The sequence below is a fragment of the Hypoxylon fragiforme genome (genome assembly GCF_022984875.1).
Source record: "Hypoxylon fragiforme strain CBS 206.31 chromosome Unknown GGS25scaffold_4, whole genome shotgun sequence".
Classification (NCBI taxonomy): Eukaryota; Fungi; Ascomycota; class Sordariomycetes; order Xylariales; family Hypoxylaceae; genus Hypoxylon; species Hypoxylon fragiforme.
Genome location: NW_026054759.1, coordinates 3,406,212 through 3,430,897, shown reverse-complemented (window position 1 = coordinate 3,430,897; position 24,686 = coordinate 3,406,212). Strand labels below are relative to the sequence as shown.

The window sequence follows — 24,686 nt, the reverse complement described above, 5'->3', positions numbered from 1 at the left end:
GAGTTGATGAGATCAGTAAGTTAAGTAGTTTGCTTAAGTTGGCTTTGGTAAGAATGATATAGTTGGTAGATAGCAGGTAAGTTCAGAATTTGGACCTCGGATGCAATGGCTGCAGTTTGGCCTGGTCGCATTCCGGCACGGGACGCAAGTGCTAAAACAGCTACCTGAACCGATTACTGCTGATGTCAGAAAGGCCCACTACAAAAACGGCCGAGGCACATGTCGGGAACCCCCTTGTTCTAGTGAGGATTTTAAAGTTCCAGCGTTGCACCTTAGCGTCTCTTCACATGCCAACCGCAGCCAGCGTACCCAGCGTACCCCGTGTTTTCTCCAAATTAGTGGTAGTTAAGCCATTGGATTGGAGGCATTGGGGTAGGTGATGTCAGGAAGTAGTACGTAGACGGTGGGCCAAATCAATTGAAACCGCCAACCCGCCAAAACATTAAAAATATTGATTATATAAGCACAAGGTACAAAGCTTGCCATATAAATTTATATGGTAATAAATGTACCTTTTTAAGGAGGAATAATGTTATATAACCTACTATATATTACTATATATTATCATATATACCATTTTATATATCATTTTATATACCATTATTAAAGATTTTAGATATTTGATAAAACTTATTTTGAATAATTAATATATATATATAATTAATTAAAGAGGTAAATAACGGATGAACAACGGATGAATAACAGGTTAATAACAACTTAATAATAATTTAATAATAGTTAAATAATAATTTAATTATATAAATGGCTAAGTATATATTTAGGTATTTACGTATGTTATAAGCCTTTAAGATTTCTCCTAAATAATTATTTAAATAATTAAAGGCTAAAATAATAATTATAAAGACCTTTAGGGCTGTTATTAACTCGTTATTAAGCTGTTATTAACTTATTATTAAGTTATTATTGACCTATTATTAAGCTGTTATTCAACCGTTATTCAGCCGTTATTCAGCTATTATTAAGCTATTATTTACCTATTTAATTAACTATATATATATATATTGACTATTTAGAATAAGTTTTGTCAAATATCTAAAGTCTTTAATGATGGTATATATGGTGTGGGCGCAAGGTATATTTATTACCATATAAATTTGTAAGATAAGCCGTATACCACGTGCTTTTTTTTCATGTTTTGGCAGGTTGGCGGTTTCGTTGATATGGCGTACCATAACGTACTTCAATATTTGTTCAAGGTTCTTAACTTCCGTTTACATACACATCTTTACATACACATCATATCTCCACATGATCTGTTAATCTACAAATGAGAAGGCATCGTCACAGACATACTCTTTAATACTAGTTACACATCATGGAAAACTTCAAGCTTGGTTTCTTCACACTATTCGATTACTTGCAAAACACCTCTGTATCTACCAATAGTTCGGAGTATAGGTATACATCTATATATACATACATGTAGGTAAAATCTGACACGATGGATCATAAGTATCGTTTTCGAGCCTGCCAGAAAGGGAGAAACGATGGGGTTACCAAACAATGCTGGTAGGAATTCAACTTAAGCTCACTCATAAATCCTCTCATCATGCGAATGTCGGACTGTACCAAACCAGCCAGCTTGATTATCATTCAAGCCACTTTCCAGGGTGACTCGCGTAAGGCCTTACTCAACTGAATCATCCATTTCGATCTTAGTCAAGCTTGAAAGTTCCTGGCCCACGGATGCGAGTAGAGCAGCGGAGGAAATAAAAGCTGCCGGCATCAACCGATATGGGCAACAATACTGCTAAGTATCTAGGCTTGGAGAAAGCGCCCATCACGAAAGAGCATAGTTCCGAGAAAATCATAAGCTTAGTAAGTACCTATATACTTTTATATCAGTTCAGTGAAATCTACGATATTACACAGCATCTGACCGGGCCAGATTGATAACGCCAGCCGCGATAACTTCTCTGGAAAAGAAATCCCGTGGTAATAAGAGAGTTTACAATATGGAAAATTAGCATCAGACTTGTCGATGATCACGTTAGTTTTCTATGACGGGAACCTAGGTACCTACCTATCATGAGAAGACTTATTCTAGCTTCAGACTGAACATCGGGTACTGATCATACTGGTGCCAAATTACTGCGCCTGAGTACTGTTGAGGAGTCATGAATTATCTTGTTTTCAATTGTCAGGCCTTGAGTACCCAAGGAACGAATACTGAGGAGTTGTTGGTGAGTGGCGAATGCAAGCGGGATTGGGTTTCCTATCGTTGGGACTGCGTGCGCCGACGACCGTCGTATGTATGGTGAATCAATCTAAGGATGAATATCTATGATACCACTTTCATGACGGATTCACGAGTACCAGGTATAGGCGGGGTTCGTTCTACAATATCGCGGTGTAAGTGGTCTGATATATTTTGAACTTTCCCAAGCGGCCACGTAGATTTGCGAGAATCGCTAACCCAGAACCGAAAAAGAATACGGCATATCAGAAATCAATACAGCCTAGTAGTCAAATTAGTAGATATGAAACAATTCTTGTAGTCGATTTGAAGCCACACAGGAGGTTGAAAACAGCAACTATTAGGTTCACTTATGAACTAACTACATATGTAGATGCTAACCCCTTTCACCCATCGGGTGGTACGGTTCGCGAATAGTCGCCGCAGTGCAACTTGGGCACACAAACTCTGGAGGGCCTTCTGTGAACACGTTTACTTCGATGTACAATACATACATACATACATACATACATACATACATACATACATACATACATACTGTATGTATTTTGATGGGAGCTGACTTCTTAATCTGACTAGCCAGGGGCGTAGGGCTGAAACTGCTTGTATTATGGTGATATGGTCTCTTGACTACCTCAGGTACTAGTATTATGTCGTAGTGTAGATATATCCCCAACTTTTCGTTGACTCCACATAACGAATGAAAGATCGTATGTTGTTAGATCACCACCAATAATAATCAATAATTCCTCGAAAACTGTTGGTCTTCAATTATGGATCTTTACTGATTTACGTACCAGGTAGGTACCTACACTATGTAGGTAGGCATTATTGAGCAGCGGTATGGTCTAATTAGATACACACATCCCATTTAATAGCCTGTTTGAGAAGAATCAGGAGTCATAAGCTACTATCAGTCCGACATAAACTTGTTGGTCCGCACGACCGGAATCCTTCATAATTATACCTATCTAACATTGAGTACACGACATTGAAAGAAGGAATGAATTTCGAGGCGTTGAAACCAGATTCTCAATGTTCCCAACGAATTCTCTCAACAAAGCCTTGCCTAGCATAAGGGCCAGGCTATTCTCGACACACACTGGGACGATGATGGCACGATACTAGAGCCCCACGACACCGATTTGGTAGTCGAGAATTCCGATTCTGTTGATGTAGCCGCATTCATCAAGATGTTCGTCATTGCCGTGTACATCTCATCGGCACTCAGCTGTAATTGTGGCGAATATGATTTTTGATTTCTTTTCTCAACATATGTATTAATATAAACTGCGCTCCCGTAATTCTGAGGACAGGTTTCTTTAGAATGTAATACAGCCAATTCCAGCAGCAATTCCTAAGCTGAATCCACTCGTTGTGAGAAAGGTCCCGTAGCTATCAATCTTGATAGTACCTAGGTAGGATCTGTGGAGGGGAGAGCCGACATTGTCAAAGGACCCATACTGGGCCAACTTCGTTGAACATATATACGAAGTATATCGGCGCTATTCTACTTCGATTCCGTCACACATGCGACGCGACGTTCCTTAACGACGATCGGAACCGAAACCCCACGAAAATGGCGTCCGGACCTAAGTTACGGAAGGCCGTCACCTTCGACGACGGCACCACGGACTATGTCCCCCTCAGGAAGAAATACGACGGGGTCAGGAAACCTCACATCAGCGAGCAGCCCATGACGTGGAGCAACTGGCACAAGCACATCAACTGGCTGAACTGCACCTTCGTTATCTTCATACCCATACTCGGCTTCGTCGGCGCATACTGGGTGCCCTTACAACTCTACACCCTCCTTTTCGCAGTGCTATACTACTTCAACACCGGCCTCGGCATCACAGCCGGCTACCACCGCCTCTGGGCCCACAGCTCCTTCAAGGCGGCCCTGCCACTGAAGGTCTACCTCGCGGCCGTCGGCGCCGGCGCGGTCGAGGGCTCGATCCGCTGGTGGTCCAAGGGCCACCGCTCGCACCACCGCTACACGGACACGGAGAAGGACCCGTACTCGGTGAACAAAGGGCTGCTGTACTCGCACATGGGGTGGCTGGTGCTGAAGCAGGACCACCGGCGCATCGGGCGCAGCGACGTCACCGACCTCGACGCCGACCCCGTCGTCGTCTGGCAGCACACCAACTACCTCAAGTCCGTCATCACCATGAGCCTCATCTTCCCCACCGTCGTGTGCGGGCTGGGGTGGGGCGACTGGGCGGGGGGTTTCATCTACGGCGGCATCCTGCGCATCTTCTTCGTGCAGCAGGCGACGTTCTGCATTAACTCGCTCGCGCACTGGCTCGGGGACCAGCCGTTCGACGACAGGAACTCGCCGCGCGATAACGTGATCACGGCGCTGGTCACGCTCGGCGAGGGGTACCATAACTTTCATCACGAGTTCCCGTCGGACTATAGGAATGCTATTCAGTGGTACCAGTATGACCCGACGAAGTGGTCGATCTGGATCTGGAAGAAGATCGGGTTGGCATATGACTTGAAGACCTTCCCCTCTAATGAAATCGTACGTGTCTGTCTATTTATTTATTTGTCACTGCTGGATCCATCCACTAACCTCCCCTCCCTCCAACAGGAAAAAGGCCGTGTCCAACAACTCCAAAAGAAACTCGACCAGCAGCGCGCGAAGCTCGACTGGGGCGTCCCGCTCGACCAGCTCCCCGTCCTCTCCTGGGACGACTTCGTGCTCAACTGCCGCGCCGACGGCCGCGCCCTCGTCGCCATCGGCGGCGTCATCCACGACGTCGCGTCGTTCATCGCCGACCACCCCGGCGGCAAAGCGCTCATCTCGTCCGCGGTCGGCAAGGACGCGACGGGGATATTCAACGGGGGTGTTTATCTGCACACGAATGCGGCGCATAATTTGCTGTCGACGATGAGGGTGGGGATCTTGAGAGGTGGGGGGGAGGTCGAGATTTGGAAGACGGGGGGTGGGGAGAAGGGGGTTTATTAGGGGGCTTTTTTTGTATGCGGGCTTGCTTTTTGCTTGATGGAAGGTTGGGACGCTGGGTTTAGGTACTAGAATGTCCAAGGAACGGTATCGCGACGGAGTGTATTTGTACTGCTTACTTTGGAAAGTAATGATAATGAGTCAGGGGAAAAGAGATGTATACCTACCTATAACTATACCGATATATTAAAAAGCGATCTTTTAACTTGAAGACTTTCGTGTTGAGTTTCTATTATTTACCTATAGTAGTCATTACGAAGGTATCTGCCTAGGGTAATTAATTATTGTCTTGAATATAAAGGGACTTTCTCGTATCCTGGGTTTGTACCCATCCCTAGGTAGTGTACAGTCCATTACACACACACAAAAGCGAAACATGCCTGCCTGAAATCCAGATGGGTATTTCCTAAACTCCACGCTTGACTAAAGACTACCCATCCCCTTTCCATGCTTAGCTGCTTTCAGCTGAACTTGAAGGGTATTGCTCACCATCAAGCATAGCTGCAGGTGGAGATGCGGATGCAGACGCAGAATCATCACCCAAGCCCTCAAAAACCGAAACACCTTGTTCCAACTCCTGCTTTGACGGCGCGGGATCTTTAAACTTGAGGCCATGCCCCTGGAGGCGGGCCCTCCAGATCTCCATAAGCGCCTCCGTGCTCTTGCCCTCATGCTGCGCCGCTTCTTCCCTGGTCAGCTAGACCGGGCAGAGGATGTGGTAGTCAAGTCGGGTGAAGCTGATGCGCACTTCTCCGTTCTCCGTCAGGTACAGCCAGCCGCGGTCCGAGCCCCCCGAGGGGGGGGCGGCGCGTCTCTTGCACTCTTCTTTTACGGCAGATACGAGAGACAGCGCTTCGCTTGTCCACCGGGCCTGGTCGCGGGTTCCCAGGAAGGCAGAGAGGTCCACGGGGGAATCGTCACTGCAATACTTCTCCCGGATGCGGTTGGCGGCGAACCGCAAGATGCTGCGGTGGAACATGGCGATCGCGAAGCCTGGGCTGTCCGGCGACATCTTCAAGCTGCGGATATTGCCGAGCGGCTTGGCCGGGAAAGCCAGGTACACGCGATGCTGCGCGTAGTGTTTCCAGCGCATCACCAACTCGTGCCAGCCGAAGCGGAAGCCGGCAAGATCGACGGCGTAGGCTTCGCCCCCGATGAGGGTCACGCGGAGGACTGGGTGTGCCCGAAGGGCGGATGACGTTCGGGCGTTATTTGGTCCGACGCGGATTATGGGGCGACCGCAATTCTTCACGAGGATGCTGACGACCTCGACCTTGGAGACCAGGTCTGTGAGGAGGTTAGCAAAAATAAGTCCTAGGTACTGGAAATCCAACTTGACTCACCTTTCCACAACAGTTTTTGTAGTTTGCTGATAATGAGCGGGACCTCAGGGGCATATTTATCCAAGCCATTCATCAGCCTCTGCTCAGCTGAAAGATTGGGATCTATGGTCTCTTCTGGTGGGATCGTCACATAGCTTCCTTGCATAGCTTCAAGGTATCGAGGCTTCTCCGTTATGAAGACCAAGCCGCCGGGTTTGTGTTCCTATTTTCCGACCTTGGCGGACTTGATATTTGTCACGATTGAATCGAAGAAGCTCTTCATGAGTATCACCGACCGAATGAACTTCCTGCGTCGGGTGCAGATCGGCTCGTGTTCGGCCCAGTGACGCACCTGACAAGCCCTGCTGCAGTAGACATCGACGATGGTGAAGCGGCCTCTGGTCTTGTGCATGCACAGGTCACAGAACATCATGGGGAATTTCCCACAGCGGACACATGTTGGCGATATAGCAAATATGCGGGGAAGGAGGTCGAAATCGGGAATTTCAGGGAGATTTCTCGCGCCGGGGTTAACAAGTGCCAGGGTGCGAGCGTCCCGCTGAATACAGGCATATACGTCGGGAAGTCCGCTCGGTCGATATCTCCCCCACATTGCCCAGCGAAGACATACGGCGTACAACTTCTGGTATATTCCCCAATGTTGTTCAGTCGGCTTGACAACATAGGGGCTCATTTCCTCCGCAAAAACAAGCCCGCTCCCAAGGCGGTTTTGTTGAGCGAGTACTCTGGTGACGACTTCTTTGAGCCAAGGCTCATCGGGGTGGGTCTGCTCGGATGAACCAACGGATTCTAAGAAGGCTTTGAGGTCGCTTTGGTATTTTTCCTCGCGTTCCTTGTTTGTGGTGATATTGTTGCCCAGGGAAATAAATTCTTTGAACAACTTCTCCACGGCATTCTCAGGGGCGGGTAAACTCGACATCTTGATAAGGGGTTGTAGCAACGGCGGTTAGGCAAATATTGTGCGAAGGCTTTCTTGGAGTGGAAAGAAAAGATGAATTTCTAGAGAATAAGGAATTAAGTAAGCTATAAAGACTTATATGCCGATTGTTAGATAAGGGGAACTGGTGTCAAGAGATGAGATGAATGGTAAGATGTCAATGTAGGTACCTACTAGATATGTACATATCTAAGGTAGGAGCTTAACTTGGGTATGTAATTGACAGCTTTGAAGTTTGTGACGCTAAAGGAAAAAAAGGAAGAAAGGTTCAGGAACGGGGCGCACAATAGGGGGGTGCACTGGGGATGTGTACAGGTGGGAAACGACAAGCAAGCGCCCCTTCCGTTAGAAACCACATAACTTAAAGGGGCCAAGAAAGATTATTGGAATTAGGAAATAGTAAAAAACTCAGATACCTTTATGTCTGTAGTGGTTAGGTATATATCTAGATATATCTGTAATAACAGGCAGTACATATTGCGACATCAAAGTAATGTCACAGAATGCTCTACTAACATAGGTGTCTAATGAGGTAATCAGATAAATAAAGAATCTTTTTCACTTATACAAGGAGTAATACCTTTTACTGATGCGAGTCTGATTATGAAAACGAAAAGGAGGTTAGTCTTATAGAAGAAAAGATATACGATATGTTGATATGTTGTGGACTATGTCAAGCTTAGGGTAGTCACGTGACCGTGAAGACTTGGTTTCTACATAGGTACATACCACACATGGCCACACACACACATACCTTACACAAATTTAGAAACAAGTGATCCTTTCATATAGAAAATGAGGCTCTATTGAATACCTACATATTCAACTAGTACATGCTTAGGTAAAGGCCCGAAGGATGATTAAGTGACCCCCCGCAGCCCCTATAAAGTTCCGCAGCCCCCATATCCGATGGGATTCAGATCCCTGGAGTAGAAACGATGGTGCCCACCAACCCATGTTCACATTTTTGTATGCACACCATATCTGGCATTCCGAAGAGATAAAGTTCTTTTATTAGCGTGGGGCATGCCTAAACAAGCGATGTTCACTGCTACGCCGCAGCCGCTATTACGCTCTTTGTTCAGAAAGAAGCTGATCATCCATAACGAGAACTACGGCGTACTGACAAACAGCGCTAAAATATATGCTTACAATTATAACTTGGGAACTAGTTACCAGGCACCTGCTTGGATGTAAAGCAGTAAGAGGGCAACTTGTGACATCCATGATGATATACCTAAGCAGTTCCTTACCTGGGTAACTGCGGCTTTCTTGATTCGCTTATCTTCCTTCACCTAACCTACTAACTAGGTAGGTAATAATGCATTCACTTCAACTCTTTTTTTATGTCGCGGGGTGACATTACCCCATCACGAGGGTAACACGGAGTATTACTCGGGATCTCGTCCGATCTTCCGTTGTCATTGGTATGATACCTACCACTGTCTCAAAAGGCCTAACTAGGTACTATAGAGGTTGACCTGTGCTGTGCCGCAGGCGTGGTATTCAGCTATTGCTACCGAACTAACAAAAAGACTGCAATGCAACACCACTAGTCGTTTCTATGAGAGCCTACCTGGTATGGAGGCAGGGCTATCAATGCTGCCAAACTGGAAATCAATCGATCATTACTGGTTCTACATGGTTTCTATCTCGCCATATTATCCCTCCCGAAAAACAAAAGGTCCTCAGCATTGAAACATCCGTGCGACGTCGGTATGTGGCCAGAGGCGCGGCTACGTCCTGTTGGTGAGTCTACTGCATTAGTGTACATCACATGGCCATGAGGATATGGGAGGTGCCTGGCGCCTGTCTGGGATAAGTTGGTATAGACTTACTAAGGTATATATAGCCGTAATACCTCTGCCAAGTACCTTGGGATATAGTTGGTATAATGTGTTAGACCTTTCTCCCTTCCCTCTCTTCCTTCTTCCCTACCCAGTAGGCAACATATACTTCTCACCCCTCACCCTTCCTCTTTCTCCTCGCCCAAGACAATGGCGCTTATGTCTAATGTCTTGAACCCAACTGGCCTCGCAGTCGTTGTGGCTATCCTGGGCATAGGCTGGCTAATTGTATCAACAATACATTCATGGTACCGTCTCCGCCATGTCCCCGGGCCATGGCTGGCCTCATTCAGCTACCTATGGCTTATTCGCAACGCCGTCAAAGGCATCCAACTGGAGGCTTTCAAAACCGCTAGCAAGGAGTATGGCTCACTGATCAGAGTGGGCCCCAACGAGATTCTCACAGACGACCCAGACGTCATCAGGCGCATGTCGAGCGTGAAGAGCACCTACTTGAAATCTGGATGGTACCTTGGCACTCGGGCTGTCGTGGCTCCCCTGACCATGTTCAACATCCAAGATCCAGTGGCCCACGACAGGTACAAGGCCAAAGTCGGGCCTGGATACAGCGGCCGTGACATTCCTAACCTCGAGGCTGATGTTGACACCCAAGTCGAAAGCTTCGTCCGCCTCATTCGAAACCACTACATCTCATCTCCAGAAGCAGGGGGAGTATTTCGTCCCATGGACCTGGCGACAACGGTTTCATACTTCACCATAGATGCGATTTTCAAATTGGCATTCGGAAAGGAGTTGGGGTCTTTGGAGTCCAACTCGGACTATGAGCAGATCCACGAGACGTTAACCTCGACTATGCGCATGACGGGCTTCATGTCGGACGTTTCCTGGATGCGGAATATTTTCTTTACACCGCTTCTGAAGCTGTTTGGCCCGAGTGATAAGGACAAAACAGGCCCTGGAAAGGCAATGAAGTGAGTTGCTTCTCAATTCTGTCTTATCTCGACCTCATCTACACAAGATTGCTAAATGATTCACGCGCAGAATGGCCAATGATAGAGTAAGAGAGCTGTTTCAGCCTACCCGTGATAAGACGAAGGCGACGACGATGGTGGTATGTATCAACTTCACAATTTTTTAAAGAAAAAGAAAAGAAAATCAATGTAACTAATGTCTACGATTATTGAAGGAGTCATTCATCAAGCACGGCCTCTCGCAAGCCGAATGTCAGGTAGAGACACTGTTCATGTTTCTCGCCGGCTCCGATACCAGTGCCACGACAATTCGGACCACCATGCTCTACGTAATATCGACACCACGAGTATACCAACAGCTGAAGCGCGAGATTGCGACCGCTGTCCGGGAAGGAAGAGTATCAAGTCCCATCAAAATGTCCGAGGCTAAAGAATTGCCATATCTCCAGGTTCGCAGCCCCTTTCCCCTTTCTACCTAGTAGGTACTAGGTACTAGGTATCTACTTAGACACCTAAAACACCTGAACATACAATTGAGCCCCTAATCTGATCGATATGATTAAACAGGCAATAGTATACGAGGGTTTGCGAATACGCCCCTCCCTCCTAGGCCTGACACTCAAGGAGGTACCCGAGGAGGGTGACATGATCGACGGGAAATTCATCCCCGGCGGAACGGCAGTTGGGATGAACTTCCACGCCGTTTCGCGCTCCAGGGCCGCATTCGGCCAGGATGCGGATTTCTTCCGGCCGGAGCGGTACCTCGAGGTTGACAGCAAGACGGCCGCTGACATGAGACGGCATGTCGAGCTTACATTCGGCAGTGGCCGGTGGGCGTGCGCCGGGAAACCGATCGCAATGATGGAGCTGAACAAAGTATTCTTCGAGGTAAGTGACCTAACTACCGAGGCACTAGGTATAATAACCTAGGTTAGGTTGCATAGCTAACCCAGAAACTCTAGCTATTCCGATACTTTGACTTCCAGCTCATGAACCCCGAGAAGCCCATGTCAACCTTCTACCATGCGCTTGCCATCGAAGAAGATCTCATCGTGAGGGTCACCGAGTGTGACATACTTGCCTGCTGAAGAGTCGGCTTGGCATTTTCTATCTTTATCTACTATAACAGCGGTATAGGTAGATCAAACTTGTACAAATCAATGTTAAATATAATATCGATCTGTTCTATGATACAACACAACTCTGTGACATCAAATCTTTGATGCATACTGCATTGTAAGCTTACAGGAACGACGACCCTTGGCACCTTACTAGGTAGTATAAGTAGTTCGATTACTTGCCTAAGGTAGTATAGATGGATCAGATGGATCGCGATCGTCGTATAATGTCGTACCTAGTGCGTGCCCCCTCAACTTGGGGATTGTGCCACTCCGCTACATAAAATCCTAACTCCACCAGACCAAGACATGTCTCATCTTGTCTTTTATCTTTCCTTTTCTTTCGACTCTCCCGGGGGGTTTTTCCAAGATATTTTTTTAAGAAAAAAAAGCTTAGGTTGCGACTAGTTAGCTAGCATTCCCACTACCATGGCAGCTCTTCTATACTTAGCCGTGATCGTGGTTGGCGTGTTCTCCGCACTCCTATACACCCCCGTGAAGCAGGAAGCCATTATTATGGGCCTGTTCAGGCCTCTCGAATCATGGCAGAACGTCCACGGGATCGAGAACCGCGTGATCGAGAACACCGTTGCGTGCGAGGATATCCACTACCATGAGTCCTCCGGCATGCTGTACACCGCATGTATGCGCGACATCGAAAAGGCCGCGGGGTGGTTTCCGGGGTAAGTGGGTCTTTTTTTCGTAAAATTGAAGACCCCAGGTTTATTAGCCTACGGAGCTACGGAAATCAATAATCACAATGATACCTCTTTACAATGCTTACAAACCCACACAGAGCTGGCACGTTAGCCCACCCGGAAAACCCGGCTTACGGGGGACTAGTCGTGATCGATCCGACGGTAAGATCCGTCCATACTTACCTACCAATTGCCTAATCAGGAAACTCGCTTACATTAACCACCGACTCGCTTATTCAGACCCTCAAATCCCAAGAACTCACCCTCCTCAACTTCGACCCATCGCAGCCCTTCGTGCCGCACGGAGTGAGCCTCTACACCCCGCCCTCGGACCCAAACATCGTGTACATGTTCGTCATAAACCACGTCCCGAACCCCCTCTGGACCGAAACCGCCCCGGAGCAACCCAAAGCCGCCTCGCGCGTCGAACTCTTCGTGCACACGGTAGGAAGCGTCACCGCGTCGCATGTACGGAGTATATCGCACCCCTTGATCCGGACGCCGAACGACCTACTCGCGCTTTCGGAGAATGAGTTCCTCGTGACCAACGACCACTACTACCGCGAGGGGCTCCTGCGGTTGGTCGAGGACATGGTGCGCCGGCCATGGTCCGACGTGACGCACGTGCAGATCCACGAAAACAACGTGACGGCCGCCGTTCTCCTCGCCCCCCTATCCACCCCCAACGGCCTAGCCTGGGGGCCAGACGGCCAAGTCCTGCTCGGCGACGCCGCGGGCGGGAGTATTTCCTTTGGCTCGCTCGCTCCGCGCCCGGACCAGAATCCCAACTCCAGCCCACTGCAGCTAACCGTCTCGCACTCCATCCCCTCCGACAGCATCGTCGACAACCCGTCCTACTTCTCCGACCCATACGCCGGCGTCAGCGATGGCCCGGACTACAGCGGGTACCTGATCCCCGGCATGGGGCGCGGGCTCGACTTCGCGGCGTCCATCACGGACGGCACGGGCAGCGCGCTGATGCCGAGTATGGTGTGGTACCTGCCTGCGCGCGCCGGGATCTCCTCCTCCACCACCACCTCTTCCTCATCGGCCGGAGAAGAAAAAGAAACCCCTCGGATCCTGTTCTCGGATGACGGGAGCGCGATGCGCGGCGTGACGACGGCGGCGCTGGTCGCGATTGATCCGAAGGCTAATGGTGGGAAGAGGGAGGGGTGGCTGTTTATGACGGGGTTGGTGGCGCCGAATATTGTTGCTTCGAGGATTGACTTTGCGGCGGCGTTGGCGTGAGGGGTGGGGGAGTTGTGGTTTGTGGTAACTTCCGAGGCTGGGACTTGGAGAGAGGGGGGGGGGGATAGGGAATAGGGGCCACTTCACTGAAAGGACGATAGTGGGACTGACGCAGTGTGTCAAGGTAGCATTTACTTGTCTACTTCTATTTCCCTTGGCAAGGCTACTATATAAGTATACCTCGTACCTAGTAGAGGACAGCTGCTCGTTGTTGGCTTTGTACCCGGAGTGTGAAAACATGCCTCCTCCCTACCTACCTAGGTAGTTATGTAGATACCTATGTACTAACACCACACGCATTATTTCCAAACTTCACAAGCTACATCCCTAACAAGCTTCAACTTCCCCCACATAATCTCCGCCGTCATCCCCTTCCCACCCGCCAAGCTACTACTACTAAACCCACACTGCGGACTAAGCGCCAGACACTGCAGCGCTTCCTCCTTACTTACCCCCTGCGCCTCAGCAATCACCGACGCCGCAACATTAATCCTCTCCTTAACATTCCCCGGGTCCTCCAGCTCCGCCGTCTTCGTCGACACAAGCCCCAACACCACGTTCTTCCCCCTCGGCAAAAACCGCAGCGGCTCGAACCCGCCGGTGCGCTCGAGGTCGTCGAACTCGAGGTAGTACGTCTGGTAGTCCGTCTCGTTGAAGAGCTTGTGCGCGATCCGCTCGTACGTGCCCGAGATGAAGTGCATCGATCCGGACATGTTGCCGCGGCACAGGTGCACGCCCACGTGCAGGTCCGCCGGCTTGTTCGCGAGGAGCGTGTTGTGCGTCCGCGTGTACAGGTCCAGGAGCGCGTCGACGTCTGTGCCGTCCTTTTGACACCCGTCCCGGAACTGGGGGGAGCAGAAGTACACCAGGTGCGGATCGTCAATCTGGATGTTGCGGAGGCCGGCGTCGTAGAGCGTTTGCAGCTCGGCGGCGTAGCACTTGGCGAGGTCGTCGAAGTACTGCTGGTCCGATGTATAGCCCGATCCCGGGGTCCACGCGGTGCCGGGTTTAAGCTGTATGTGCTGGTAGTTGGGCGCTGGCATGGTCAGCTTTGCCTCGCGCCACAACTCTTGGGGCAGGTTGCTTCGCAGTGTAAGCCACTCCGGAAGATAAGGGGAGTCCTTGTATTCAATCTTGCCGGTGCAAACCACGGCGGCCCGGGTCTTGGCTCCTATCTTGGCGAGCCCCGTGGTCGTCGGGAAATCGGTTCGGAAGGCATCCGGGATGGGAAGATTTGGCTGAGCCTCGAATCCAGAGAGTTTTTCGAAGAAGCCACCGTAGTATATATGACGAGCGTATTCGCCATCTGTAATAGGTCGAACTCCTCTCTCCAACTGTTCTTGTACTACATCTTGAATAGCTTGGGCTTCCGCCTTCTTAATAGACTGCGGTATATCCAACGAATACATCTGAGATGGCGAGGACAGCGATGAGCGAGCCTCTAACAGAGACTGGGGTCGCAACAGCGATCCTACGTGATCGAATCTAAAAGGTGGCGCCATATTATTTATTCGGTCATATAACTACGTATTAGTAGCCTAGGAATCTAGATAACTATGATTCGAAGTTGTAAATCACTTGAGTACTGGAGTAAATAAGCAGGAACCTTGAACAGATTGTGGAGATGATGAACAGATACCAACCCCTCACTTTCAGAATAGCCGCTTGTTGCGGTTGCGGTCTCTTCCTTAACGAGTATGGCTCATGTCTATGGTTAGGTCAGAATCCTGAAATACCACCTAGACATATATTCCTTGACTTTGCTAATAATGCCTTTTTTTTTCTGACGTGAAGATATTGTGCTCAAAATAGTTACACGTTTGGTCTTCTTTAGACTGGTGGCTAATCATTGTGGTTGGCTCGTTACCTGCCTACATACCTACCTGGTAGATAGGCAATATACACAGAGCTGTTCTCAACAGCAGGAAAACTATGTGTCAATACTGATAGTATGCCATAGCCTACCTACGTAGGTAGGCAGACATCCAGTCTAACAATGCTGTCCAATATAATGGGCTTATTGAGGTAACCTCAGAGTTATATTTTGGACTCTCCTAACACACTTCATTTGCTCGTCATTGATGGCTTTATTTCTTTGTCGCAGCCTTAGCCAAGTCAGCTAGGGCATCGCGACGCTTGAACTTGGCATCCTGGATAACACCTGTCGTCATCTCATTAGCACATTCATGCCAAAGGTGTCTAGCATATTGACACAGCGATCACTGGTGGGGCGTAACTAGATGGGCAATCACACATACCTGCGTCGGCGTCGCTGGAAAAGTTACCAGTCCATTCGACAAAGGTGCTTCCCTCGAGTTCACCTGATGTGATCGCATAGCAACGGATGGTGGAGAGGACCGAAGAATACGAAAGCTCGGGCTTGGCAGTGATGACGCTGTACGTGATATAGTGATTGATTGTCTTGAGGCAATGTTAGTACAATATTGAATTAATTTGTGTATACCAATCCCTGAAGGCTAAGGCCTAGGTACCGCAACACAGAATCAACGTACGCTGTGTTCCTCCTGCTTCACTTCGAGTTGGGTTCCATCTTTAAAGGTCCACTGGACGACGTCGGCCTCATTGTTGGTACCCTTAACGTACTGGCTGGACTTGAGGGCGGACCAAAAGTTGCTAAAGTCCTGGACTGGAATGGCATCTTGTTAGCCATGCACAGTGGCGCAGCATCAACTACAAAGGGAGGGCAGTGCTTACTCTTGATAAGATGCCAGACGCTGCTAAGTGGTGCCTTGATGACAGCGGACTCGACGACGGAGGTAGAAGTTGGGATCGACATTGTATGCTGATGATTTGGATTTCTGAGCCTGTGTGGGTTTGTTGGTTTGTGTGCTTTAATTTTTTAAAATCTGGGTGAGATCGAAGTTTGGAAAATTCAATGTTGAAATGCTTTGGTAGGTTATGGAGATAGCTGCGAGGTATACTACCACTACCCTTACTACCTAGGATATGTAGTGGAAGCCAGCTTCCTACTATGTATGTACTATTACGTAGGCACTATGAAGCAAGCTGAGCTCCTTTGTGCCTGCAGCAAACGAAGTCATAACGTCACCGCATGAGGGGCAGGCAGTGCTAGGCAGATCGATCTTTGGAGAAGGTAGGTACGCCGTACAATACAATACAATACAGATTTGTGGGCCCCCTGTCTCAGGCCTGTCAATATGCGCCTAGACTATCAGCCCCTATTAGTGTGCAATCTAGAACCTACAACATTCAACTACCCTATCATTGATGTGTGTACTCAACATAGTACAATTTCAGCTTCCATTCGCTGATAGTTATGGGTTTTCCACAAACGCTCATATGTATGCGATGGATATATCTCTTCTATCACTTATATCACCATGTCAGGTATATATCTAGAGGCCATGAGCCGATTTACTCTTTCTCTTTCTGTTTCCCTTTCCCTCAAACCAACTCTGTCCCTTAAATCAACCCTACACCACAATGTTTCGACATACGCCTTTATGCCAGAGATGTCAATTTCATAAATGCAATGATTCAATCTGGGAGGCAGTGATGAATACACCTGGAGCAACGCGCCCCACGACTGAATTTTGGCCAAGCTACGGAGTAATCCCCATCGACTACTGGCTTCAAGACACATTGCCTGATTTACCAGAGCTCTCCGAGTCTGCTCGGGGTGGTTGCCACTTTTGCTCTGTGCTAAGGGAAGCCATCCAGAATCATGGACGAAATTCTTATCAAAAGGTTCACATATCTTTTTTCTATTTATGGGATGTCTCCGATTTAGTTGGGAGATCGGGTGATATTACTCAGCTCAAGCTGGTAGCACAGATGGTATGGACTAGGAACGATGAGATAGGTATGTGCCCAACTTGTTTCAAAGCCTTACACTGTAAGCACTTTTCTGATGCTTAGAATTTCTAGATATGACATATCTACACTTCCTCGAGAATGGACCCCTGAGAGGTGAGAGATATTATTTTCATATCTGTTCAAACCGATAAAATATAACCGCAGCTAATAAAGATTGTACCCTCTATTACACTTTATGGCACTAGGTACTTATTATGTACCTACCTATGGGCAGTGCTAACTGCTGCCATTTCAGGAACCGGTACCCGATGGGTTGGGCTAGAACTCCCTAAGAGTGATCGTACCCTATGTGCCGAGAACATTGAGATGATTATGAGAAACATCAAAACTAGCAGTTATAAAAGATCGTCCATGAATGGTGATATATATCCGACTCGTCTAATCGCCGTTGGGAACGAAGCGTGTGATCCATGTCGACTTGTTGAGACCAAATATGACCCCACATTCTCGCAGCCGACCGAGATATCCTATACGGCCTTGAGCTACTGTTGGGGTCCCCCGGAAGACGCCTCCATACAGTTCAAAACAGACCGATGTTCCTTGAACAGTCGACTGAACGGCTTCCAGGTCGACCAAGTCTCCCCAATCCTTCGCGACGCCATTGAAGTCACCCGAGCCCTGAAGATACCATATATCTGGATCGATGCAATTTGCATAGTCCAGGATGATCTGAAGGACTGGGATAGGGAGTCTTCACGGATGGCACTCGTGTACCAGAACGCTACGCTAACCATTTGTACACCTGCTTCTACGACTTGCCAGCAAGGATTCCAACAAAGAGCTTTGAACACGACCAGGGTAGAACCCGAACCCCCAGCCGATCTATTCGTGTCAAGATGGATTGAGCTGCTCTGGGATATCGAGTATAGCACTTGGGCTTCGCGATCATGGGCACTCCAGGAATTCAAATTATCGCAACGAGTTCTCATGATTGGTAGTACTAGAATGCACGTATTGACCACGTATGCGGAACCAGAAGTTTCTGAACCGACTCAGTCCGAAGGTTCTTGCACAAAAGTCGCAAACAGCGGAAGAATGCTACCTAGCCGGCTAAACTTACAAGACTATCACGAATGGATCCTTCTGATTGAGAAATACTCGCGACGGAAGCTCACAAACGACACCGATAAACTTCCGGCCGTTTCAGGGTTGGTAAATCGACTACTTGGTGACTGCTCGCAGGGATACCTCGCAGGCCATCTGGTTCCACACTTTGACTTATATTGGTCCGCCGAGCTTAAGAAGAAATATCAGGTGCGCAAGGAAACATTGATCGAGGACTTGCAATCTCCAAAGCGGTACCTCGCACCATCGTGGAGTTGGGCCAGCCGAAGCCACGATATTGACTTTGGCCATGCTGGGCTTGCTCCCTTGCCAGGTCAGACGAGCTATGCGTCGGTCATCAACGAAGAATGTATCATAACTCGCACCTCAGTCTCGTTAGCTGGCGCGAACCCCTTGGGCAGGGTGAAAAGCGGGATATTGACTATCCACGGAGTAGTCATACCGGTCCCATCAACCACGCACCCGCACGAGGGATATGCCGTTATGTATGAAGGGAACAATAGTCGTACCCGTATAGCGAATATTCATCTGGATTGGAACGTGTCGGAAGACGGTGAGTCCTTACAAGGGCTTTCGCTACTGCTGCTTGGAAGTTACAATAAGACCGATTGGAGTAAAAAACCACCACGTGCATTACCACTACCTACGGGTGACGAGGGGAAAGGATGTACGACGTGGACTAATACACACACCAATTGTGACAAAAGCAGTCACTCTCTAGAAAGACGATCCAAATCCAGCCCGCTAAGAAAGTGGGCAGAGAAGAAGAAAATGGAGCGTGAACGACATCACCATGATACAACCAACAATGCAGCAGACGAAAAGGAAGATGAAGTTACGAGAACGGTACTATCACTAGACTTTTCCGAGTACTCCACCAACTCGGACCGGTGCTGCAACATGAACTCGTCGTCGAGAATCGGAGATAAGAACAGGTCGGCCTATGGGCTCGTCATCCACCCTGCGTCATCGCAGCCAGGAAAGTATCTTCGAGTCGGGACGTTCTATGCGTTTGCGGAGGAAGGTGGTGGATTGAAATACTTTTGGGATCGCCCGGTGCGGACTGTGGAGATTATTTAGGCAGGTACCTAAATAGGGAGAGAGGATAGGAAGATTCACACGACTATTACTGGGCAAGGCTGGTATACTTGCACTTGTGGGGGATGCTAACTGTACGAGGTATCGAATTGTTGAGGCTGAGATAGAGATCCTGCTGGATAAGGACTTTTATATTTATAGTGTCGCTACTACTAGATATATACAGCGATGGTTGCTATGTAGTTGTAGAGGATTTTCGCTCAGGATATGTGCCCATCTATATACCTAGTAACTATACCAATCTCTATTTTAACAATCTTACCAAATATCCATCACGCGTCTTTATAAGCATATCGCGCGCTTTTTATAAATTCCAAAGTGGTATCTACAAAAGCTCGGTTGGTGTATCCAGTACCACGATGCCGGAACTTCCTGAGCACTTCGATGTGCACCTGCAGTGTCCAAATAAGAAAATGGGCTTGCATTTCGTACGACACAGCATCTGGGTAGCAGCAGTAGCTACTGCCTACATAAGTGGCTTCCACGCAGTTCCTGCAATGCGAATAAGCTTCTTCTCCTCTCTCTTCTCCCCTCTCTCTTCTCCCCTTTCTCTTCTTCATCACAGTTCCATAGTCAAATCATCGAAAATGCTATTATTACTATGGTATCTTATACCAACTCTATTCGCTACATTAGCGAGTGGCGTTGAGCCCTCGTCAACCTCCAATTTCCGCTCTGGTCTAGGTCAAGCGCTTTTAGAAAAGGGCGTCATCACGTCTGATTATCTGCATGAGCTTCTCGTAGGCCTAAACAGGCAAGATCAAGATATATGCTCGTGTTCACTAGCAGTGAGTTTTGCTCGCCAACTTGCCTACCTATGTACCTACCTCCGACCCCCAATTCCGCCACCTTTCTCACTTGCATACCTAGTGTAACACCCTCGCCAGCATATTCGGCCCCTCTAGCGTCGACCTTCCCGGCTCAGCTTCCTACGAAGCGTCGCGTTCCAGCTTCTGGTCGCTGCAGCAGTCGCAGGACACGTACCCGCGGTGCTTCGTCCGCCCGGCCGACGCCGAAGACGTGTCTGTCGCCATCCTACTATCTCGCGTTACCGAGTGCCCCTTTGTCGCTAAAGGGGGTGGTCACGCCGCTTTTCGAGGTGGTTCGAATAGCGACGGGGGCATCACTATCGATTTCGCGCAGATGAAGCACGTAGACATAAGCCCCGATGGGAAATCCGTGGCAATTGGGCCGGGGAACACTTGGTTGGATGTGTACACGGCGTTGGAGAAGGTTAATTTGACGATGGCGGGGGGTCGTACAGCGAATGTTGGGGTAGGTGGATTGGCACTGGGCGGTAGGTCTATGGCTTTCTCTGCTAACTCTGCCACCTCCCCCCCTTTCCCTATCTCTTCTTACTACCCTACTTACCTAGAAATACCTTATAGGGGGGATTTCATTCTTCAGTGGTGAGCACGGATGGACCTGCGACAACATGCTCAGCTATGAAATCGTCCTCGGGTCAGGAGAAATCCTAACCGTCGACTCCAACACGCACCCCGACTTATTCTGGGCCCTCAAAGGCGGCGGCAGCAACTTTGGCCTCGTCACCCAGTTCGTCGCGAGCACACTCCCGCACGAGCAGATGTGGGGTGGGTTCCTCGGGTGGGAGATGCACAGCGCGAAGCCCGCCTTGATCGACGCGATGCTGAACTATGCCGAAAAGGGGTCTGTGCAAGATCCGCATGCGGCACTTATCGTGTCGTTTGCCTATGCCCAGCCTTACAAGATGTGGATTTCGTCCATCATCGTCGGTCACACGGATCTGCCTCCACCAGGGGAGCATCATCCCCCAGTTTTCGACGACTTCTTTCGTGTGGAAAACATGCTCCAGGACACGACGAGGATCACGTCGCATTCGAACCTCACGGTTGAGATCGCAATCGTCAACGCCTCCGGCCGACGACAGAGCTTGTGGGACCTCACCACGTACGTGGACAAGCAGCTGGTGTTGGACATCCTGACGATCTTCCAGGAGGAATCAGCCCCCATCTTGAATCTGACGGGCTTCTGCCCCTCCATAAGCTTTCAGATTATAACGGTCCCCCAGCTCCGCGAGATGGACCGCCACGGTGGCAACGCGCTCGGCATTAGCGGCGGCACGGACCCGCTCTTGCTTATAACCCCATCGCCCTTTTGGCAGCTTCGCTCGGACGATGCGCAGGTGCTGACGTCCACGTCGAACATCATGTCTCGGGTGCGGGAGCTGGCAAGGGAACGCGGGCTAGATCACCCCTTTCTGTATATGAATTACGCGAGCCAGTTCCAGGATCCGTTAACGAGCTACGGGGGCAAGAACAAGGCTAGGTTGGAGGAGATAGCGGGGAGATACGACCCGCAGCGCGTTTTCCAGGAGTTGAATCCGGGGTATTTCAAGTTTCAGGGGGCGCCGGTACAGTGGGCTGGTGGGGAGAGTTGATGGTGAGGTAAGTCCGTTGGACAGATATGTTGATATGTTGGTTTGACGAATAATTTCAAAAGGAGTATACGACGAGAGGTAGAGTTGGCTTGACATGGGGGTAATTATATCGTAGGTAGGCGCTGTCGTGATATGGTACCTACCTAGGGTATATAACTCGAACCTATATCAAGAAATCAACTGAATTGCAGGTACACCTTGCGTAGCAGGCAGGAAGGAGGGTTACGGGTACATCTTGTCTAGGTACCTGCCTACATAGTGTGGTTGAGCAAAGCCTTCAAGGTCTGGATTTGAACTACGTGTACGTAACGAATCTGCAGCAGGAGAGTTGAAAGAGGGAGGGTGGGTATCTGTGATTGATATTTAACTAGGTACCTACATACCTAGTACCTATGCAGTGACTGTTAGATATGAAGAAAGATTCATAGGTACATGTAATTGGTGAGATTAAATGTAATTGGTGAGATTAAACTATATACAGCCCTCAGTTCATCAATCCACCAGATATAATGCGACACCACGCCGCTGTAGGTGGTGCTTCCAATTTACCTAAGGCTAGTATGTCAGCCATTGTAGGCTCCCTTGATTAACACCCAGGTAAGGTAGGTAGGCATCTACTCATATTATCACGTCAAATACCTAGGTGGGTACCATCATTAATCATGCCCTTTCCACCTCCAGCTACCCAGTCTACGTAGGGAAGCGAGCCGGGGAGATGCGCCGGAGTCTATTGCTTCAAGGAGCCACCGAGCACGCCAATTCCTTCGACCAACTTGCACTCACACTGAGCCTCACAGGCGACGATCCAGACGATATTCTCCATGTATCCAAGATCTCAGCGCAGCGCATATTTGCTGGGTACCTGTCGCCATGGGCGGGACTGATACTACAGTATCTTTTCCCGCCTGCAGCAGGCGCTCCGCCTCTTCTCCACCAGCGCAAAGCCGCGGTCGATGTTTTGACGCCTAGTCATCATGATGAGTTTGACATCCGCTGAAAGGACTGAGAGGTAGCATGACAAACCTTTTCAGTAGAGCTGGTTTAGCTGTTCCGGAAAAGACCGCGTATAGCCCGGCTACTGGGGGGAGAGCAGCCCGTGTCACCAACCACCGCAACTTGACACGATAAATGGCCTAACCTAAGCAAAACGATTGCAGTTCCTCAATCTAGAAAGCTAGATCCCGACTGAACTGGCTATCGTCCCGGCTATGATCTAGAATATGCGCATGTAGGATGGTTGTGCGCCGACTATCGTCGTATATTCGAGTATGGTCATGAAATGGCTGTGAAAACAACAGTACTGATGCCTCTGCCTTTTTAGAATATACCCTTGGCGTGTCCGAGTTCGATATATCTCTTAGCTCCGGGTCGTTCTTTTCGCTTGGGGCCATGCTTCCGTCACTTTCTTCATCGCGGATGAATCTGACCCCGGTAGGCGCGGCGTGAGAAGAAGAGTCCGAGTCCAGGATTTTGCAAGAGAACTCGAGGACTTTCCTATCATCCTGAAATGGCATGATGGAGAACGAAATAGTTAAGTGGGTTGGTCCCCCATATAAAGGATTAGCGCGAGGGAACTCAACAACACCGGCATAGCCCCTGTTGTCAGCCTCGGGATTCTGGTCTACATCCAAGTAAATAACACCGAGACTCCGATCCCAGGTCCCTCCCATTACCCGCACAGCGTCATAATCTAGGCAGAAGGCATCTGGATTATTGAAGGTGAGTAGTACTCCATATTGCTTGTATGGTCTAACCAGTATGGAGTTCCTGCTGGAATTGGTTGAATGGGGTTCCACGATGAAACGTTGCTCCTCCAAGTCTTTGAGAAGGGGATACTCGCATGGGATTGGTAAAGGCGGAAACCGCTCTCGTGTCCATATACCGCTTTTGTGTGTATTCAGGAGTGGAATCATGAAAGGTGACGTCTGTCCTTTCTTGGTGACATGTAAAACCATGTAATAATGGCGGGAGGCTCTGACGTATGGCATCTGAATTGAAAGTCCTGCATTGGTCATGGCATATGTCGCAACTCTATGCGTTGATTCTATGGTTTTGAATTGATCACAGTCCATGAATGCTTTGGGATAAGGAGCCAACAGGCTACCCCATTCATCCGGGAGGACGTCAAAATCTTCGAACCAAGTCCAACAGAATATGGTTTGGTCATTAGAGATCTTGATCAGTTCCTCTTGCAGCCTCACAAAGGCCCTAGAACCCTCTCCGTAGAGCAAAGGCATGTTCAAGCCAAAGATTCCAAGCATACAGTAAGCCATGTCTTCGACCCGCGTTGTTGTTCGCTTGGCTAGCCAGGACATCTTCTCCGCAATAGTAGCGGACGAAATATTTCCAGACACCAAGTATGGAAGAGAAATGCCGGTGGTGCTAGAAATGATGGACCCCCAATATAGTTCCGTCTTAGTACCAATTCGACTCCATGTTGCATCGTAGAATACCATCTTCTTGGGGGCCAGTAACTCCTGTAAAGTCCATCCACGAGTAAACCAGCGGCTTTTACTCATAGGTTTCTCGGAGTCTTCGGTTTGGATTACATCTGCCAAGTAAGCATAGCAGACATCGGCGCCTCGATACCAGGAGAACATGGAGTTGATTGCTTCAGACAGCTCGGCCGAGCTATACTTGTCAATGCAATTCGTGTCGCACCATAAATAATTCAGCGTATCCTTCCTCGCCTGGCGACAGGCATTCAAAATCTTCTTGAGGCCCTCCTTACGACTCCATCTGCGGCTCCATCTGCGACGCAATTGGCTGCCATTCTGCCATTCTTGAAAGGAAACTTCTTCACTCCCCCATGTGTGTGATAGAATAGCGTATGGGGGAACTTGATTCCCCTGGAACTCTTCCAGCTCTAACGTATTGGTATTGATTAATCGCATCTTGGATTTTGCATTCCGTATTCAAAAGTCGTCGTAG

General features: G+C 48.9%; 12 protein-coding genes across 12 annotated transcripts; 7 read left to right on the top strand and 5 right to left on the bottom strand.

Moving 5' to 3' along the window:
• Positions 1 to 1,162: 1,162 nt before the first annotated feature.
• GGS25DRAFT_488215 (uncharacterized protein) lies at positions 1,163 to 2,601 on the top strand. The gene has a single exon (XM_049260788.1). It carries the CDS (start codon positions 1,756 to 1,758, stop codon positions 1,912 to 1,914), a length of 159 nt encoding a protein of 52 aa, XP_049118245.1. The 5' UTR covers positions 1,163 to 1,755; the 3' UTR covers positions 1,915 to 2,601.
• Positions 2,602 to 3,797: 1,196 nt separating this feature from the next.
• GGS25DRAFT_531171 (delta-9 fatty acid desaturase) lies at positions 3,798 to 5,195 on the top strand (the record flags this gene model as incomplete). The annotated part of the gene is made up of 2 exons (XM_049265467.1): positions 3,798 to 4,748; positions 4,818 to 5,195. The coding sequence occupies 2 exons, from the start codon at positions 3,798 to 3,800 to the stop codon at positions 5,193 to 5,195; spliced, it is 1,329 nt and encodes a 442-aa protein (XP_049118244.1).
• A 211-nt stretch (positions 5,196 to 5,406) lies between these two features.
• On the bottom strand, positions 5,407 to 6,811 carry GGS25DRAFT_254801 (uncharacterized protein). The gene is made up of 2 exons (XM_049257220.1): positions 6,536 to 6,811; positions 5,407 to 6,479 (listed from the first exon to the last, which is right to left on the bottom strand). Exons 1-2 carry the CDS (start codon positions 6,678 to 6,680, stop codon positions 5,890 to 5,892), a joined length of 735 nt encoding a protein of 244 aa, XP_049118243.1. The 5' UTR covers positions 6,681 to 6,811; the 3' UTR covers positions 5,407 to 5,889.
• On the bottom strand, positions 6,738 to 7,454 carry GGS25DRAFT_521075 (uncharacterized protein; the record flags this gene model as incomplete). The annotated part of the gene is made up of 1 exon (XM_049263991.1): positions 6,738 to 7,454. One exon carries the CDS (start codon positions 7,452 to 7,454, stop codon positions 6,738 to 6,740), a length of 717 nt encoding a protein of 238 aa, XP_049118242.1.
• Positions 7,455 to 9,469: 2,015 nt separating this feature from the next.
• On the top strand, positions 9,470 to 11,339 carry GGS25DRAFT_521074 (cytochrome P450; the record flags this gene model as incomplete). Its single annotated transcript, XM_049263990.1, has 5 exons — positions 9,470 to 10,251; positions 10,322 to 10,391; positions 10,467 to 10,700; positions 10,819 to 11,139; positions 11,214 to 11,339. 5 exons carry the CDS (start codon positions 9,470 to 9,472, stop codon positions 11,337 to 11,339), a joined length of 1,533 nt encoding a protein of 510 aa, XP_049118241.1.
• Positions 11,340 to 11,367: 28 nt separating this feature from the next.
• GGS25DRAFT_254634 (calcium-dependent phosphotriesterase) lies at positions 11,368 to 13,371 on the top strand. Its single transcript, XM_049257219.1, has 3 exons — positions 11,368 to 12,052; positions 12,166 to 12,229; positions 12,308 to 13,371. The coding sequence occupies exons 1-3, from the start codon at positions 11,799 to 11,801 to the stop codon at positions 13,313 to 13,315; spliced, it is 1,326 nt and encodes a 441-aa protein (XP_049118240.1). The 5' UTR covers positions 11,368 to 11,798; the 3' UTR covers positions 13,316 to 13,371.
• A 243-nt stretch (positions 13,372 to 13,614) lies between these two features.
• Positions 13,615 to 14,817, bottom strand: GGS25DRAFT_514100 (UROD/MetE-like protein; the record flags this gene model as incomplete). The annotated part of the gene is made up of 1 exon (XM_049262954.1): positions 13,615 to 14,817. One exon carries the CDS (start codon positions 14,815 to 14,817, stop codon positions 13,615 to 13,617), a length of 1,203 nt encoding a protein of 400 aa, XP_049118239.1.
• Positions 14,818 to 15,456: 639 nt separating this feature from the next.
• GGS25DRAFT_488192 (Bet v1-like protein) lies at positions 15,457 to 16,414 on the bottom strand. Its single transcript, XM_049260787.1, has 3 exons — positions 16,031 to 16,414; positions 15,829 to 15,962; positions 15,457 to 15,736 (listed from the first exon to the last, which is right to left on the bottom strand). The coding sequence occupies exons 1-3, from the start codon at positions 16,110 to 16,112 to the stop codon at positions 15,515 to 15,517; spliced, it is 438 nt and encodes a 145-aa protein (XP_049118238.1). The 5' UTR covers positions 16,113 to 16,414; the 3' UTR covers positions 15,457 to 15,514.
• A 127-nt stretch (positions 16,415 to 16,541) lies between these two features.
• Positions 16,542 to 19,602, top strand: GGS25DRAFT_488190 (HET-domain-containing protein). Its single transcript, XM_049260786.1, has 3 exons — positions 16,542 to 17,159; positions 17,225 to 17,266; positions 17,409 to 19,602. Exons 1-3 carry the CDS (start codon positions 16,781 to 16,783, stop codon positions 19,316 to 19,318), a joined length of 2,331 nt encoding a protein of 776 aa, XP_049118237.1. The 5' UTR covers positions 16,542 to 16,780; the 3' UTR covers positions 19,319 to 19,602.
• A 244-nt stretch (positions 19,603 to 19,846) lies between these two features.
• On the top strand, positions 19,847 to 22,080 carry GGS25DRAFT_488189 (FAD-binding domain-containing protein). The gene is made up of 3 exons (XM_049260785.1): positions 19,847 to 20,124; positions 20,207 to 20,633; positions 20,725 to 22,080. The coding sequence occupies exons 1-3, from the start codon at positions 19,924 to 19,926 to the stop codon at positions 21,753 to 21,755; spliced, it is 1,659 nt and encodes a 552-aa protein (XP_049118236.1). The 5' UTR covers positions 19,847 to 19,923; the 3' UTR covers positions 21,756 to 22,080.
• A 17-nt stretch (positions 22,081 to 22,097) lies between these two features.
• Positions 22,098 to 23,157, top strand: GGS25DRAFT_488186 (uncharacterized protein). Its single transcript, XM_049260784.1, has 2 exons — positions 22,098 to 22,720; positions 22,779 to 23,157. The coding sequence occupies exons 1-2, from the start codon at positions 22,471 to 22,473 to the stop codon at positions 22,787 to 22,789; spliced, it is 261 nt and encodes an 86-aa protein (XP_049118235.1). The 5' UTR covers positions 22,098 to 22,470; the 3' UTR covers positions 22,790 to 23,157.
• Positions 22,922 to 24,649, bottom strand: GGS25DRAFT_521067 (heterokaryon incompatibility protein; the record flags this gene model as incomplete). The annotated part of the gene is made up of 1 exon (XM_049263989.1): positions 22,922 to 24,649. One exon carries the CDS (start codon positions 24,647 to 24,649, stop codon positions 22,922 to 22,924), a length of 1,728 nt encoding a protein of 575 aa, XP_049118234.1.
• Positions 24,650 to 24,686: the final 37 nt, after the last annotated feature.

Bases quoted from the DNA above. Each gene is read 5' to 3' on its own strand.
- GGS25DRAFT_254634 (XM_049257219.1), top strand. From the start codon at position 11,799: ATGGCAGCTCTTCTATACTTAGCCGTGATCGTGGTTGGCGTGTTCTCC. The intron at 12,053-12,165 runs GTAAGTGGGTCT...AAACCCACACAG, and splicing joins GCCGCGGGGTGGTTTCCGGG to AGCTGGCACGTTAGCCCACC. The intron at 12,230-12,307 runs GTAAGATCCGTC...TCGCTTATTCAG, and splicing joins TAGTCGTGATCGATCCGACG to ACCCTCAAATCCCAAGAACT.
- GGS25DRAFT_488192 (XM_049260787.1), bottom strand. From the start codon at position 16,112: ATGTCGATCCCAACTTCTACCTCCGTCGTCGAGTCCGCTGTCATCAAG. The intron at 15,963-16,030 runs GTAAGCACTGCC...ATGCCATTCCAG, and splicing joins CGTCTGGCATCTTATCAAGA to TCCAGGACTTTAGCAACTTT. The intron at 15,737-15,828 runs GTACGTTGATTC...CATTGCCTCAAG, and splicing joins TGAAGCAGGAGGAACACAGC to ACAATCAATCACTATATCAC.
- GGS25DRAFT_488215 (XM_049260788.1), top strand. From the start codon at position 1,756: ATGGGCAACAATACTGCTAAGTATCTAGGCTTGGAGAAAGCGCCCATC.
- GGS25DRAFT_488189 (XM_049260785.1), top strand. From the start codon at position 19,924: ATGCTATTATTACTATGGTATCTTATACCAACTCTATTCGCTACATTA. The intron at 20,125-20,206 runs GTGAGTTTTGCT...TTGCATACCTAG, and splicing joins TATGCTCGTGTTCACTAGCA to TGTAACACCCTCGCCAGCAT. The intron at 20,634-20,724 runs GTAGGTCTATGG...AATACCTTATAG, and splicing joins AGGTGGATTGGCACTGGGCG to GGGGGATTTCATTCTTCAGT.
- GGS25DRAFT_254801 (XM_049257220.1), bottom strand. From the start codon at position 6,680: ATGCAAGGAAGCTATGTGACGATCCCACCAGAAGAGACCATAGATCCC. The intron at 6,480-6,535 runs GTGAGTCAAGTT...ACCTCCTCACAG, and splicing joins ACAAAAACTGTTGTGGAAAG to ACCTGGTCTCCAAGGTCGAG.
- GGS25DRAFT_488190 (XM_049260786.1), top strand. From the start codon at position 16,781: ATGTTTCGACATACGCCTTTATGCCAGAGATGTCAATTTCATAAATGC. The intron at 17,160-17,224 runs GTATGTGCCCAA...TAGAATTTCTAG, and splicing joins GACTAGGAACGATGAGATAG to ATATGACATATCTACACTTC. The intron at 17,267-17,408 runs GTGAGAGATATT...CTGCCATTTCAG, and splicing joins CGAGAATGGACCCCTGAGAG to GAACCGGTACCCGATGGGTT.
- GGS25DRAFT_488186 (XM_049260784.1), top strand. From the start codon at position 22,471: ATGCGCCGGAGTCTATTGCTTCAAGGAGCCACCGAGCACGCCAATTCC.